Source organism: Sciurus vulgaris (genome assembly GCF_902686455.1).
Source record: "Sciurus vulgaris genome assembly, chromosome: 15".
Taxonomy (NCBI): domain Eukaryota; kingdom Metazoa; phylum Chordata; class Mammalia; order Rodentia; family Sciuridae; genus Sciurus; species Sciurus vulgaris.
Window position 1 is genome coordinate 55548355 of NC_136476.1, and position 12681 is coordinate 55561035.

Here is a 12681-nt window from a genome sequence, read left to right on the forward strand (position 1 = left end):
GACTAGGAGGACTAAGAGCCACCTGGCCAAAAGAGATGCAGAGATCCTGCCTCCCTTCTCCTTCCCCCTGAGAGGCGTTGCTAAGCAGCAAGGCAGGCCTGGGAAGAGACAAATGAAGACTAGCAGTCTTCTCTGCAGGAATGTTTCCACCTGGATGCTGTCACAGTGACACTGTCTGCCCTCTCTCAGGGCTCAGAGGAAATATTCCCTCCAGCCTCAGAAACTCAAAACACCCCTGGCTTTTCCGTGTTGTGGACACCCATGGTGTTCCCAGCTCTGGGCACTGCTTGCTGGGAAATGCAGAGAGACACGTGAGAACATACCAGAGCGTCTGCCTGCTCCTCTTCCCATGACCCTGTGCTCCTCTGCTCACCCCACTTACATATTGTTCTTTTAAAATTACACATCTAAGAAGTCCCTCAAATCTCTTAGGAGGTGGGCGTAGGCATACTGTTGACTTAGAAGGTGTACGTTACTCCATCACAGGAGGCCGGCCAGAGCCAGGGAGCGGGAGCTTTTGTATCTATCCAGATCCAGGACGGTCACCGTGCCGTGGGACCTGGCCTCCCCAACCATGTTGGTGGCGTGGCACTGGTACACTCCTTCGTCTTCCTTTCTCAGGGGGTCGATCTAGAAATACAACAGACATGTTTAGATAGTTGTATCTGGTGGAGAAAAATGACTTCCTTACTTAGTTCTTTTTTTGTGTGTAGGGGCAGGTACTGGGGCTTGAACTCAGGGGCACTTTAACATTGAGCCACATCCCCAGTCCTTTTTATTTTGGGTTTTGAGACATGGTCTTGCTAAGTTGCAGAGGCTGGCCTTGAAATTGCAATCCTCCTTCCCCAGCCTCCTGAGTTGCTGGGATTACAGGCAATATTGCTGGGCCTGACTTCCCGCTGGGCCTGACTTCCCTTATTTAGTTCTTTTTTTAATTTTTTTTTTTTTTTAGTTGTCAATGAAGCTTTTGTTTTATTTATTTACATGTGGTGCTGAGTATCGAACCCAGGGCCTCACACATGCCAGGCAAGCGCTCTACCACTGAGTCACAACTCCAGACCCCCTTATTTAGTTCTTAATGGTATATCTGAACACTTGCTCCACTTCAGAATAAGACCAAGCTATTTCTCTTCTTGCTTTGGCTGCTGAAGAGCACACAGTGAAATTTCCTTCTTAGGGACCCTCTTGAAGGGCATACTCCCTATCGCAGCTCTCATTTTAATGATTCCTTTGTATTCCTGCCCTTTAGTACGTGAGCGACTTGGTCCTTTTATTGAAGGTAACAGATACAGATTATGAGGAATATACTGCAAACAAAAAGAACAAAAATCTACTGGCCAAAGAAGGACCTATAGCATGTTCCCCTTGGGGACAACCTTTACACAATGCTGCAGATATAAGCTTTCCCCGTCTTTCCTTCTAAGTGGGTGCACACTGCATTCCGAGTCCCTCAGCTGGGTGTCCCAAAGTGCTCACCACCAGATCCATTACCAGCTCTCTTCTCTCAGCTTTCTCTTGTAATCACTGCTTCTATCAAATGCAACGCACACTCCAGAGGGAGGCTACGTACACCATCCCTCTCTGAATGCACCAATTGCTGGTGAAAGGTGACTGTTTACTAGCCTCATTTTCCGGCCCATGAAGGTCACAATAAACTGAGGCTCAGAGAAGAGCTGTCGCTGCTCAACATGGACCCCTAGCTCCACACCCCATCAACCTTTCAAACGTGTGACATTCCCTTATCTGAGCAAAAATGCTGCGAGTGACATAATAGAGCCCCAGAGGAGGACTGGAATGTGCCTCTTCCCTGTCTGTCAGTCACGTGGTCTTGGGCAGGTGTATTAGTTTCACAAGGCTGCTGTAACAAACTGTACGAGGCTCCACGGTTTAAAGCTATGCAAATCCATCATCGACAGTTCTGGAAGTCAGAAGCCCAAAAGAGTCTCAGTGAGCTAAAATCAAGGTGTGAGCAGAGTTCCTAAGGGCCTAGGGGACGATCTGCTGCTTTGCTGTGAACAGCTTCCAGAGGACAACCGTGCTCCTTGGTCTGTGGCCCCATCTTCCATCAGCAGTGTCGGCATGGGGGGTGCAGTCCTGCTCATCACACCACCCTGACTCTGCCTCCCTAGTCCTCATTTAAAGCCTCCCCGTTAAATTGGGCCCAGCTGGGTAATCTAGGTTACTCCCCTCTGTTTTGTGGTACTTGAAATTAAACCCAGGGCTTCCTGCACGCTAGGCAGGTGCTGTATCACTGAGCTATACCCCCATAGCTTTTTATTTTTTATTTTGAGATAGGGTCTCACTAAATTGCCCAGACTGGTCTTGAACTTGCCATTCTCCTGCCTTAGCCTCCTGCGGCACTGGGATGATGGGCAAGCCCCCCTGCACCTGGCTCCTCTCCCTATCTTAAAGTTGGCTATTTAGCACCCGCCCCAATCATCCACAGGTTCTGCACTTTAGGACAAAGACATCTTTTGGGGGTCACAGCAGCAGACCCCTGTGCTCCTAGGAGGTACACAACCTGTCCTTCCCACCTCACAGCTACTGGATGGTCCTGTGAGAAATGGATAGGAACAGATTGGAAGAGTGTCACTTGTTACCCAAGGATAAAGGGTGCTTCGTAAGGTCAGTCAGTAACACCCAATAGTCCTAAACACTCACCAAAATCCAGGCTGTGGCCTCGTGGTTGGCAGCTCGCACCTGGACAGCTACATTGACATGGTCCCCAGGTAACTCCTCTAGTACCTCAGTACCCTCAGGAGAGTGTGTGACCTACAGAGCATGCAGAAACCATGAAAAGTTTAGAGAAAGGACTTCTGGATAAGGACACCTCGCAGATATCCTCGCCACCCACATGCACTCGGTGTCTAAAAGCCTGAAACCTAACACAGCTCATTCCCTGTTCAGTTGCTTCTGAAACCTAAATGAACGTGGGGACAGCACCCCCTGCTGGACAGCACGGATGCATACATCGCCACAAAGTCAGCACAGCAGCAGAAGGAATTCCACTTATTACCAGGAGGGCTGCAGAGCCAAGGTGACAGAAAACAAAGGCGACTGGTCATCAGGAAGATTTGGGTTTGGAAGAGGATTGGGGCTTCTGCCATCAGCTAAGCCTGCCAACCACTTAGCTCCACAGTGAAGCTGGTTCTTGGGTCCTAGCAGCTGATGTGGGAATAGGTGACAGCAGAACTTTTTGGGCTCCTAAGGGACCGAATGGCACAGGAATGACTGCAATCCCACTCCCTTCTCTGGGGAGAGCGCTGTGGCAAAAGTTTTTGAGGCAGAGACGTGATATACGAAGTATCTTTTTCCAATCCTCCGGCCCACATACAAAGATACACACACAAAGCACTTAAAGAAAAAATATTTCCCACCCCCAACTGATGGCAACTTCTCTCTGTCTCCGTCTCTCTCACAGACACCGGCACATGCACACGGGCACATGCACACACACGCACAGGCACACAGTTCTGGGAGAGAAATTACCTTCCTCCAGGTGATGACTGGTGTGGGCACAGCCCTCACCTCGCAGGACAGGTATGCCTGCGCCCCGGTGACATTGTGAACACTCCGGGGTGGCAGGATGACTGCAGGCGCTGGGGGGAGAAGACAAGGGAACACACCCTTTACTCGGGGCAGGCCCCAGGCCCCCACCTCCAACATCGCCCTGCCTGCCCAGGGCCTGGCGGGACCCGCCCTGAGCGAGGGACGGTAGATGGGAGCTCTCTTCAGACTGGAAGGTCCTGCTGCTCTTGGGACCCACCACCAGGAAACTGGCAACTCCCAAGTCAGGGGCAGAGCTTGGGTCTCAGCATACTCCCTCCCCGCCCCTCCAGGACCCTGGCTGCCATCTGCCTATTTAGCTACAGGACGCGGGTGGTGGACTCCAAGAGCCCCAGTGTCACATCACCAATGGCAGAGACGTCAGGCAGATGGGGCTTTCTGTCTCCATGTGTAGGGGGTTTCAAAGGGGAATGCCAGGCACAATGGCTGCCACACCCTGAGCTGAGCCTCTGCCACCCACTCCAGATGCCACCATCTGCAGCACGTGAACAACACAGGCGCCACAGACTCCCCAGCCCCAAGGTTGAAGTGCAGCCTGAAAACCCAGAGGCCAAGGGAGCAGAGCTGGGGCGACTCAGCAAATGGGGCAAATGTCACTCTAGATTGCCGGAATGTTACAGGGAGGTGGGGGAGGGGCAGGGCTCTCTGGAGGGGACCTGAGAGCACACTGGCTTCGAGTCAGAAACCGTGAGTTCATGCTCGGCAACCCCCATCCTCCCGTGCCTGGCACCTGCTCTGCTGGGCTGTGGATCCCAGTCCAGCCTCCTCGGCCTTCAGGCCCCTCTCCAGTCTCCCCTCAATGCCCTGCTTTACCTCCAGCCCCACAGCTCCCCGGGTGGACATCTCACCCAGCCTGCAGGGCCCAGCTAGGAGCTTCACCCAGAACCAGGGGCCGCACCTCTTTGCTCTGCTGAGTCACAGCTGGCCTTGCAGTCCAGGTGTGTCTCCCCAGTCTCACCTGTGCTGACGGCAAGCTCAGCCATCCTGGCCTCTGGGCCAGGCATCCTGGGCAAGGTGCGAGGTGGAGGCCTGGCCAGTGGAGGCTCTCCACTCAGGCTTCCTCCTCCGTAAAATGGGGGCAACACCCCTGCTCCCAGGCCGCTGAGGGGATCTGCCCACGGAACGAGTGAGGAAGTGAGACGCAGCGGGCGGGGCTCGGCACAGGCCTGGCACACCGACTAGACTGGTGGAAGAAATCCCTGACGAGTAAGAGAACAAATTCATTCATTCCGGGGCCATCGAACTATGGAAGCCAGGGCTTCTGGGCTTGGTGACTAGAGACGACCCTGGTGCTCTCCACAGTCCTGCCCTGAGAGGGGATAGCCCTTGTCCCCTGGGGTATGGCTGCAGTAGAAAAGAACTAAGGGAGGGCGAGGGAAGCAGGCAGGAGGCGGCGTGGTCAGAGCTCACCCAACTGCAGAGCGAGCCCTTCCTTCCTGGGAGGGCTCTGCTGGTAAGCAAGCTCTCCTCCCCTGGAGCTAAAACCTGCCTCTCTGTAACTGCCACCTGCTGACCCCAGGGCTGCCCTCTGGAGCCCACAGCCCCCCAGGGAGTCGAGTGCAGGGATTTCCCTCCCTGCCCAGGCTGCTCCCCTGCCACTCCTTCACCACACCCGCCGGCCTGCCCTGCAAAGGTCCAGCCAACCCACGCTTACCAACGAGCCAAGCGCCTGGACTTCCAACCTGCCCTCGGTCGCAAAGAGCCCTACACCTGCTCTCTGGCAGGGACCCCATCTGCGATGACAAAGAGGCTAATTTATTCATATGCTCCTGCCAGCGCCTCCTCAGTCACACAGGCACTGTGAAGCCACTTCCACCAGAGCCCAAACCCGTCCCCAAACGCCTCACTGCAGGAACAATCAGAACCGTGTCTTATTCCAGAGCCCCGGGTAGATTCCAAAGGGACACTCAATCACCGCGTTTCACTTCCGTTCATGTAAAGTCATAAATTTTAAATGAGACTTCATCACTCCCTTTCAGGCCTAAATGAATAAACCAGTAAATCACATTTCCTCTTTCCTCGTGTTTGGCTCTTACTCTGTCCCACAACAACAATTAAGGAAGACTGCCTGGGCTACACTGTCTCTGCCATGGATTTCATGGCAGGAAACACCATTTCTTTTTACAAAGAGACCCCTGCTTAAAGGAACAGTGAACAATTGATTTGATTGATTGATTGATTGATTGATTTGCATATATGGACAGTGCATTCTTCCTGGTGTGTGGTTCTAAGTTTTGACAAAGGCAGGCAGTCACGTAACTACCAAGATCCACAGCCGTTCCATTATCTCAAAAAAGTCCTCATGCTGTGCTCTGCCATAATCATCTGCTTTTAATTGCAACATGGCTCGTTTTAAATTTAAGACATTTTCATCTATAACAGCTCTTCATAGTCAATAATATTCCCAGTAATAGTAACAATGGGAATGTAGCCACATAGTGCTTGCTGAGTGCCGAGCAGGCACTAAGCTGTTCATCTTTGCAGGAATCTTTCTGGCGGCCAGATGGGGGCGCTGTCCAAAATATATTACTTTTTTTTTTTTTTTTTCTTTTGTACCAGAGATTGAAACCAGGGTGCTTAACCACTGAGCCACATCCCATTTTTTATATTTTTTTTTATTTTGAGACAGAGTCTCACTAAGTTGCTTAGGGCCTCTCTAAGTTTCGAGGCTGGCTTTGATCCTCCTGCCTCTGCCTCCCACTCCCCTGGGATTACAGGCCTGCTGCACTGCACCTGGTTCAATGCTATATTTTAAAGTCCAACATTTATAATCTATGTGGACTCCATTCTAAAGTAAGAGATTAGTTATTTAGGAGTTATGTGGGGTGTTCCCCCAAAATAACCCCCAGGTTCAAAGTTTTACTAGACAGACCCATAGGACTCAGCATAGGGTCCTACGGATGGCTCTGATTGATTTCAGCAAAGCATACAAAGCAGATCACCTAAGGGAAATGTCATGTGGGGAACCTGGGCTCCTAAGAGCTTCTCCCACTGGGCTGGACAGGGCACAGCCACGGAGAGAGACAACACGTGTCATGCATTGTGTGCCTGAAAACTCACCGGAGACTGTGCCCTTGCTTGGACATTCCCAGTTCCTGTTATTACCCCAAATGTGTGGAACTGGGATGCTCAATGACTACCAGAGGCAGGAGGGACAGTGTGCTATCTGGGGCAGAGGAACCCCACTTTGAATCCTGTCTATACCATGTCCCAGTGACTTGACTTGGCCCTTCCCCTTCTTTTTTTTTTTTTTTTTTTTGGTACCAGGGATTGAACCCAGGAGCGCTTAACCACAGAGCCATATCCCCAGTCATTTTATTTTTTATTTTGAGACAGGGTCTCACTAAGTTGCTTAGAGTCATGCTAAGTTGCTGAGGCTGGCCTCAAGCTTGCGATTCTCCTGCCTCCACCTCCAGAGCCACCAGGATTACAGTCTTCTTCTTTAAAAAGGGCACAGGAGCCCCGTCTCCCCTTACCCATTCCGGGCTGCTTTGAGAAGGAAGAATTCCAAGACCCCCACAAATGTGCAAGTTTACAGGGGATCCAAAGTTGTGGCCATCTGTCCCATCCCTGGGGCAGACTCTTCCATGGTGCCTGGTCTGCTTGCGACTCTCCACTGGCTGCTGGTGACAGGGCCCATCAGGCTTCTCCTGCAGGCACCAGAGGCCATGGCCCACAGCCTTCACCCTGGCACACACACAGCCCTTCACCTTACCATTTGCTGAAGCCACCATGATCCCCGGAAGAACCAGGCCTTTCCTTCCTACCTGCCTTTGACGAAAATAGTGTGGCGCTCAGGAGGGAGGCTGGCACCCAGTCAGCCCAGTCTTTGTGCCAGCTCCATCTCTCTAGTTCTTCCTTGCTAAATTCCTGTGTCCCTGGGCTCACAATGGTCCTAGGAAATCCCCCACCCAAGGGCTAACCAGCAGGTAACAAGCTAGTCACCAGGTGTGCGTGGTTGCAGGAGGCAGTACCATGGGGTAAGCAAAGTAGTAGCGGAGGGAGACTCAAACACCTGGGGTCTGGGTGCCAACCACTCAGGACTGGGCAAGTTGCTAACCATTTCCTCCCTGTCTTCAGATGAAGAGAGTGTCCGCTGCCCACACCCTTGGGGTGAAGGCAGATGATGGATGTGACTGCGTTAACTGTGTGGATCTGCAGAGATGAAGGGATCAATATGAATATTATCGTGTGTGGTGATCTGTCTCCCTACCCCGTCAATTAAATGGGTCCTTGATGGCTGGAATAAAAGATTTTCTCAAATGCCTTTGAGATTTCTTTAAAGTTAATGGTGCTAGGGAAAGAAAGAATCTCAAAAGTCATCCCCCAGGCCCCATCTGCTTGTATTAAGAAGTGCACAACCAAAGAGTTTAATAATCAACGTACTGAGCAGCCCTGATAATTTATGCTAATAGTCACTGTACCACGCGGAACAGCTTAATCCCGCTCCCTGCAGCCAGTGCCTCAAATCCCCTCCCACAGCCTGAAAGGCTTTTGAGCATGAGGCCCCTTTCTTTGTCCCTCTCACAAAATGGCATTCGCTGCCTCTTCTGGTTACCTGGTAACATGGCACCTCGGGTTTCTAAGTGGAGCTGGAATTTCAACCAAGGTGAATTTTCTAAGATTCAGGATCTCAAGAGCTCACTGGGCGGCAGGGGCGTCATACACTGCAGGCAAGAGATGGATGCCAGGGAGCCTCAAGGAGCCAGGCAAACTTGGGCTGCCTTCAGCTGGGAGTGGCCAGGTGGCTCCAGGGAATTCCCTTCTGCATGTTTCAGTTTTCCCTTCTAGTAAATGGGAGTGAGATTTCCCAAATTGAAAAAATAATTTTTTTTTCAAAAATCCAGTAAGAAGATGGATACAAAAGTGACATCCAACAGTAAAGAATTATGTGTACACGGGCCTTTAATCAATGTACAGATCAAAAGATCACTGTCATTTTTAGGCAGTTTGGGGCATTTAGAGCATAGAAGGAAAGAGCAGCATATAAGTCCCCAGACTGTTTCTCACTGGCTCTCAGGGACATGTGTCAGACACTTCTCCACATTGGGAGGGGCCTAATGAATACTTAAGGACTCCTCACTCAGGTCAAGTTGAGAGTGATTTTCTCACCAATATTAAAGCAGAACAGCCCTGCTCCACTCCTGTTTTCCTTCACCCAGGGTCCCCAGGGGCATTGTTAAGAAGTGCTCCTGCTGTGTCTTCTGAATTAAAGATGGCTTTAGGGCAGCACCGAATGAGGTGTCAACTGTGCCTAGGAAAAGAAAAAACATCTCCTTGTCTACACCTTTGGGCCTTACCAAGACACAAGGGCGGGGTCCCACAAGCAAGTCAGCACAGAAGGCAGCAGGGCTAGGGTGGGGAGCTGAGGTGCAGGACAGGGATGCTGGTGGGAAGGACAGCTGAGCTCAGGAGCCCTGACGCCTGTCACTAATGAGGTCATGAAAAGCAGCTTCTGAATTGCTCCCGTTTGGCCCCAAGTACATCTTTATTTCTGGGGACTGAGCCTGGGGAGGGCCTCAGAGCCCATAGATCAGAGTGGAGAGGCTGTCACATTTACTTGTCATTTGGTAATTTTCAGTGAATTAGGGGTATGGGGTTTCCATCTGCCATCTGTTCTTACTCTGGTTACCATGACAACCACCATCTGCCTGACTATCAAGTCCTGTCCTGAAAGAGCACGGGACAGGGTGTTGGACCCTGGGAGCTAGTCAGCCATCACTGGACATCCTGGACAAGTCCCCTGCCCTTGTTGGGTCTCAGTCTCCTCTGCATAATAGCAAATTTATTCTACATGTCTTTAAAGTGTCTTTCTCTTAGGAACAGAATACCACACTAGGGAGAAATTATCTGAGACCATCAGCACTGTGTGGATTCTGTGGGGACCCAGTCAGCATTTCTTACATCTCCTGAATGTGGAGTAACTGTTACCTGTCTGCAGACAAAGAGAACTGTCTGTGAATTTAATGCTGAGGAAAGCAGATTATAAAAAAGCCAGTGTTAGGCACGAGAAGGAAAGAGACAGGACTGTTGAAGGGCTGCAGGGCAGAAACAAGAGTTCCAGGTAGAAGGGACCTAAACAATAGCTCCACAGGAGCTGACCTGGCCAGAGAGGAGAAAGAATTGGCCCCAGGCCACTCGGGGAGCCAGTCAGCTCTGTCTTCCACTGGGAACCCGGGGAGGACTAGCAATGACAACCTTCCTATCAACTGGGACTGCACAGAGCTGCACTTGGTCTTTGTTTCCCAGACAGGAGCCTTCCTGCCCCATTTCCAACGACCCATTGGCTCTCCTGGATTTCAGAACATCTACCTGGAATACTCTGGGGAGATGAGGAATAACACAATACTAGATACTTCTTAAGGCCTGGAGAAAGCTTCACCCAACCCTGAGGCTTCCATCTTGAAGCCTGTACTTGGTCTCCAGGACAAGGCCAGAATTCCTCCCCAGAAGCCTGAAGCCCAGGCTATAAGCCAGGTTCCTGGGGACTCACCAGCCACAGGCTTACTCACCCTGAACTCTCCACTGCCCTCTCCAGGCAGAGTAGACAGAGGAAGTTCTCCAAAACCTCAAGCCGCACTAAAGCAGAGGGGGCTAGCAAAGCAGGGTGCTTTGCTGGACATTCCTATATACTAATGTTTTGGTTTATCTCTGTTTGGTTTTTAAAAATTACACAGAGAAGATGGGCAACTCTGGCACCCAAGGATGGTAATTCTGCAATGTTACTGAAGTTTAAGTTTCTAAACCCCTAGCAATGCATAATTTTCTATTCCTTTTCTTAAAGTGGGACTCTTACAATTGTATGTGTCTTAGACCCACAGAACCTGGGTCTGCCTCTCGTTGCACAATAATCTTTTCAGAGCTTAAGTCTCCAAAGGACTCACCTGTCCTGGGTGGGAGCTCCCTTAGGACCCTAGACTGGGCTTCATGCCACACCCAGGTCCCTGGTGCTCTGTTCTGATCACTCCTGAGTTTCTGCAAAGAGCTCCTGATCTTCCAGTAGCCTCATATTCTTTTCCTCTCCATTCAAACAATCCGCTTGGCACAGGGCACCTGGGAGCACCCAATGGGAAGCCCTTTCCCCAACTCCCAGTTTCCCTGGGACAAAGAGACCAGCCTGCAAATCACTGTATTAGTAGGAACTTAACTACCAAAAAGGGCAGCAGGCTTATCAATACTTCCTCTTGCTCCAAGGTTGGTGTCTCCAAAAATCTGAAAAGGAGGCTCAGGATGTGGATTTCCACCCCGTCTCCCTGAACACCTGCAAAATGAGAAATACTTCTCCACAAGAGGAAACTGAAGCCTAAGGCATCGAAGTCTACCGTGTGCAAGAGGATCCTTTGCTCTCCACCCGCGAGGATTGAGGTCCCGTTTTCTCTACCCGCCAGGGCCCTGCGATGCCGGAACCCCCACTCACCGAACTCGCAGGGGCCGTCGCGCGCCTTGTGAAGGTGGCCGGAGTGCGCGCGGAGCGCGTGCCGAGCGCGCAGACGAAGCGCGCATACGCTGGGGTAGGAGCGGCCGTCGGAGCCGCAGACCGCACCGCGCTGCGCGCACACGCAGAGGCCAGTGCCCTCGGGCGCCGCCCCTGCGGCCCGGCTTGCGCACACCAGACCCGGGGCGCAGCGCGCACCCGCCCGCCCCCCGCAGCTCGCGCCCTCCGCGCCCAGGCAGCGCGCGCAGCAGCCGCACTCATCGCGCGCAGCGATCGCAGGCTCTGGGCAGCGCGTGGGCGCTGGGCAGTGCTCTGACCGGCACGGACCGCACTCCAGATGCCGACCTCCCCCGTCCCGGATCCGGAGGCCGGGGACCAGCGGTGGCAGCAGGAGCAGCAGCGGGAGCAGCGGCGACAAGCACAGCATGGCCTGCTCCGAGACGGCAGTGGCGCCTCTGCTTCGCGCTCCGCTTCGTGCGTGCGGCACAGCCACCCCACCCGCCCCGCGGCCGCTGATTGGCCGGTCTGCACCGCGGGGCGCCAGCGGGTTGCTGCCCGGACCCCGGACCAGAGCGGGGCTGTGGGCTGGCCTCCCGCCCCTGTCTCCGAGCCAAAGGGACATCACAAGACCTGCTTTCCGACACCCGATTAGACTCTTGGGGAAACCAAGACCCAGTCCGAGCAGGAACTTTCCTGAGGTCCTCGAGATTAGATGCCTGGGCTTCAGCTACAAGACTGGCTCCAAATATTACATTACAGGAGGATGCTCTCTTTATTTTACGTTCATCAATTTGCAGAGTTTTATTTTTAAAAGGAAATCTGTGTTTTAATTTTTCAGATTTTACAAAAAGACGAACAATGAAAACAGGGTTTCTCGCCCAACCTGAATCTCAGCCCCCAATTCTAGTTTATAGAGGCCAATCTTGCTATCGGGTTCTTGGATATATATTCAGAAACTTTTGTGTCTATTAAAACGTGTATGATTGTATAAGCTCCGTCCTTTAAAATCGTATTTCACATAGTTTCCCCACCTTGTGTCATCTCTGAAATCCAGCCTGTTGTACAGTTCAATGGGAGCACAGTTTGATTGGTTGTGTTTCTAATGCTACATATACCAAAAGATACGCACCAAAAGATACATATGGAGTATCTTTTGGGCGTCAATGACTTCCTTTAGATGAACTTCAGTGATGTATTTTGGAGTTCAAGTGAAAGTAGCCTTTGGGCAGGTAAAGGAGTTATTTAAACCATTCTTTCTGTCCTTTTGTTGCTGCAAACAATGCTGCTATGAAGTCCTGGTGCACAAGTGTAAGGGTGCCTGTGGTCCCCTGGGGAAAACATCTTGGAGAGATGCAGGTTCTTGCCCTCCAAGCCTACTCTGATCCAGGATCTGTGCACCCATCCCTGCCTTAAGGAAGTCTTGGCTGCTGGAATTTAAGAGCAGCCACGTGAAGATACTGAGTGGAGGAACTTGCTGGCTAGGCTTTATGGAACCATTTTCCTGCCCTCACCTGTTACCTCCTATTTGCCCTGGGCTGTATTTTTCTTTTCTTTTCTTTTTTCTTTCTTTCCTGTGCTGAACTCCTAGAGTGGAGAAAGCTTCTTGGTGCCTGGGAAGACCAGCTATAGCAGTTTTGGGTGGGGTCCAGTTCGCTTCCCAAGCCCAGTTCATTCCCAGT

At 51.7% G+C, this 12681-nt stretch overlaps 1 protein-coding gene across 1 annotated transcript; it reads right to left on the reverse strand.

Moving 5' to 3' along the window:
* Positions 1-480: 480 nt before the first annotated feature.
* On the reverse strand, positions 481-11429 carry LOC306645553 (insulin-like growth factor-binding protein-like 1; the record flags this gene model as incomplete). Its single annotated transcript, XM_079113471.1, has 4 exons — positions 481-630; positions 2662-2772; positions 3490-3599; positions 10985-11429. 4 exons carry the CDS (start codon positions 11427-11429, stop codon positions 481-483), a joined length of 816 nt encoding a protein of 271 aa, XP_078969597.1.
* Between the last annotated feature and the right edge of the window lie 1252 nt (positions 11430-12681).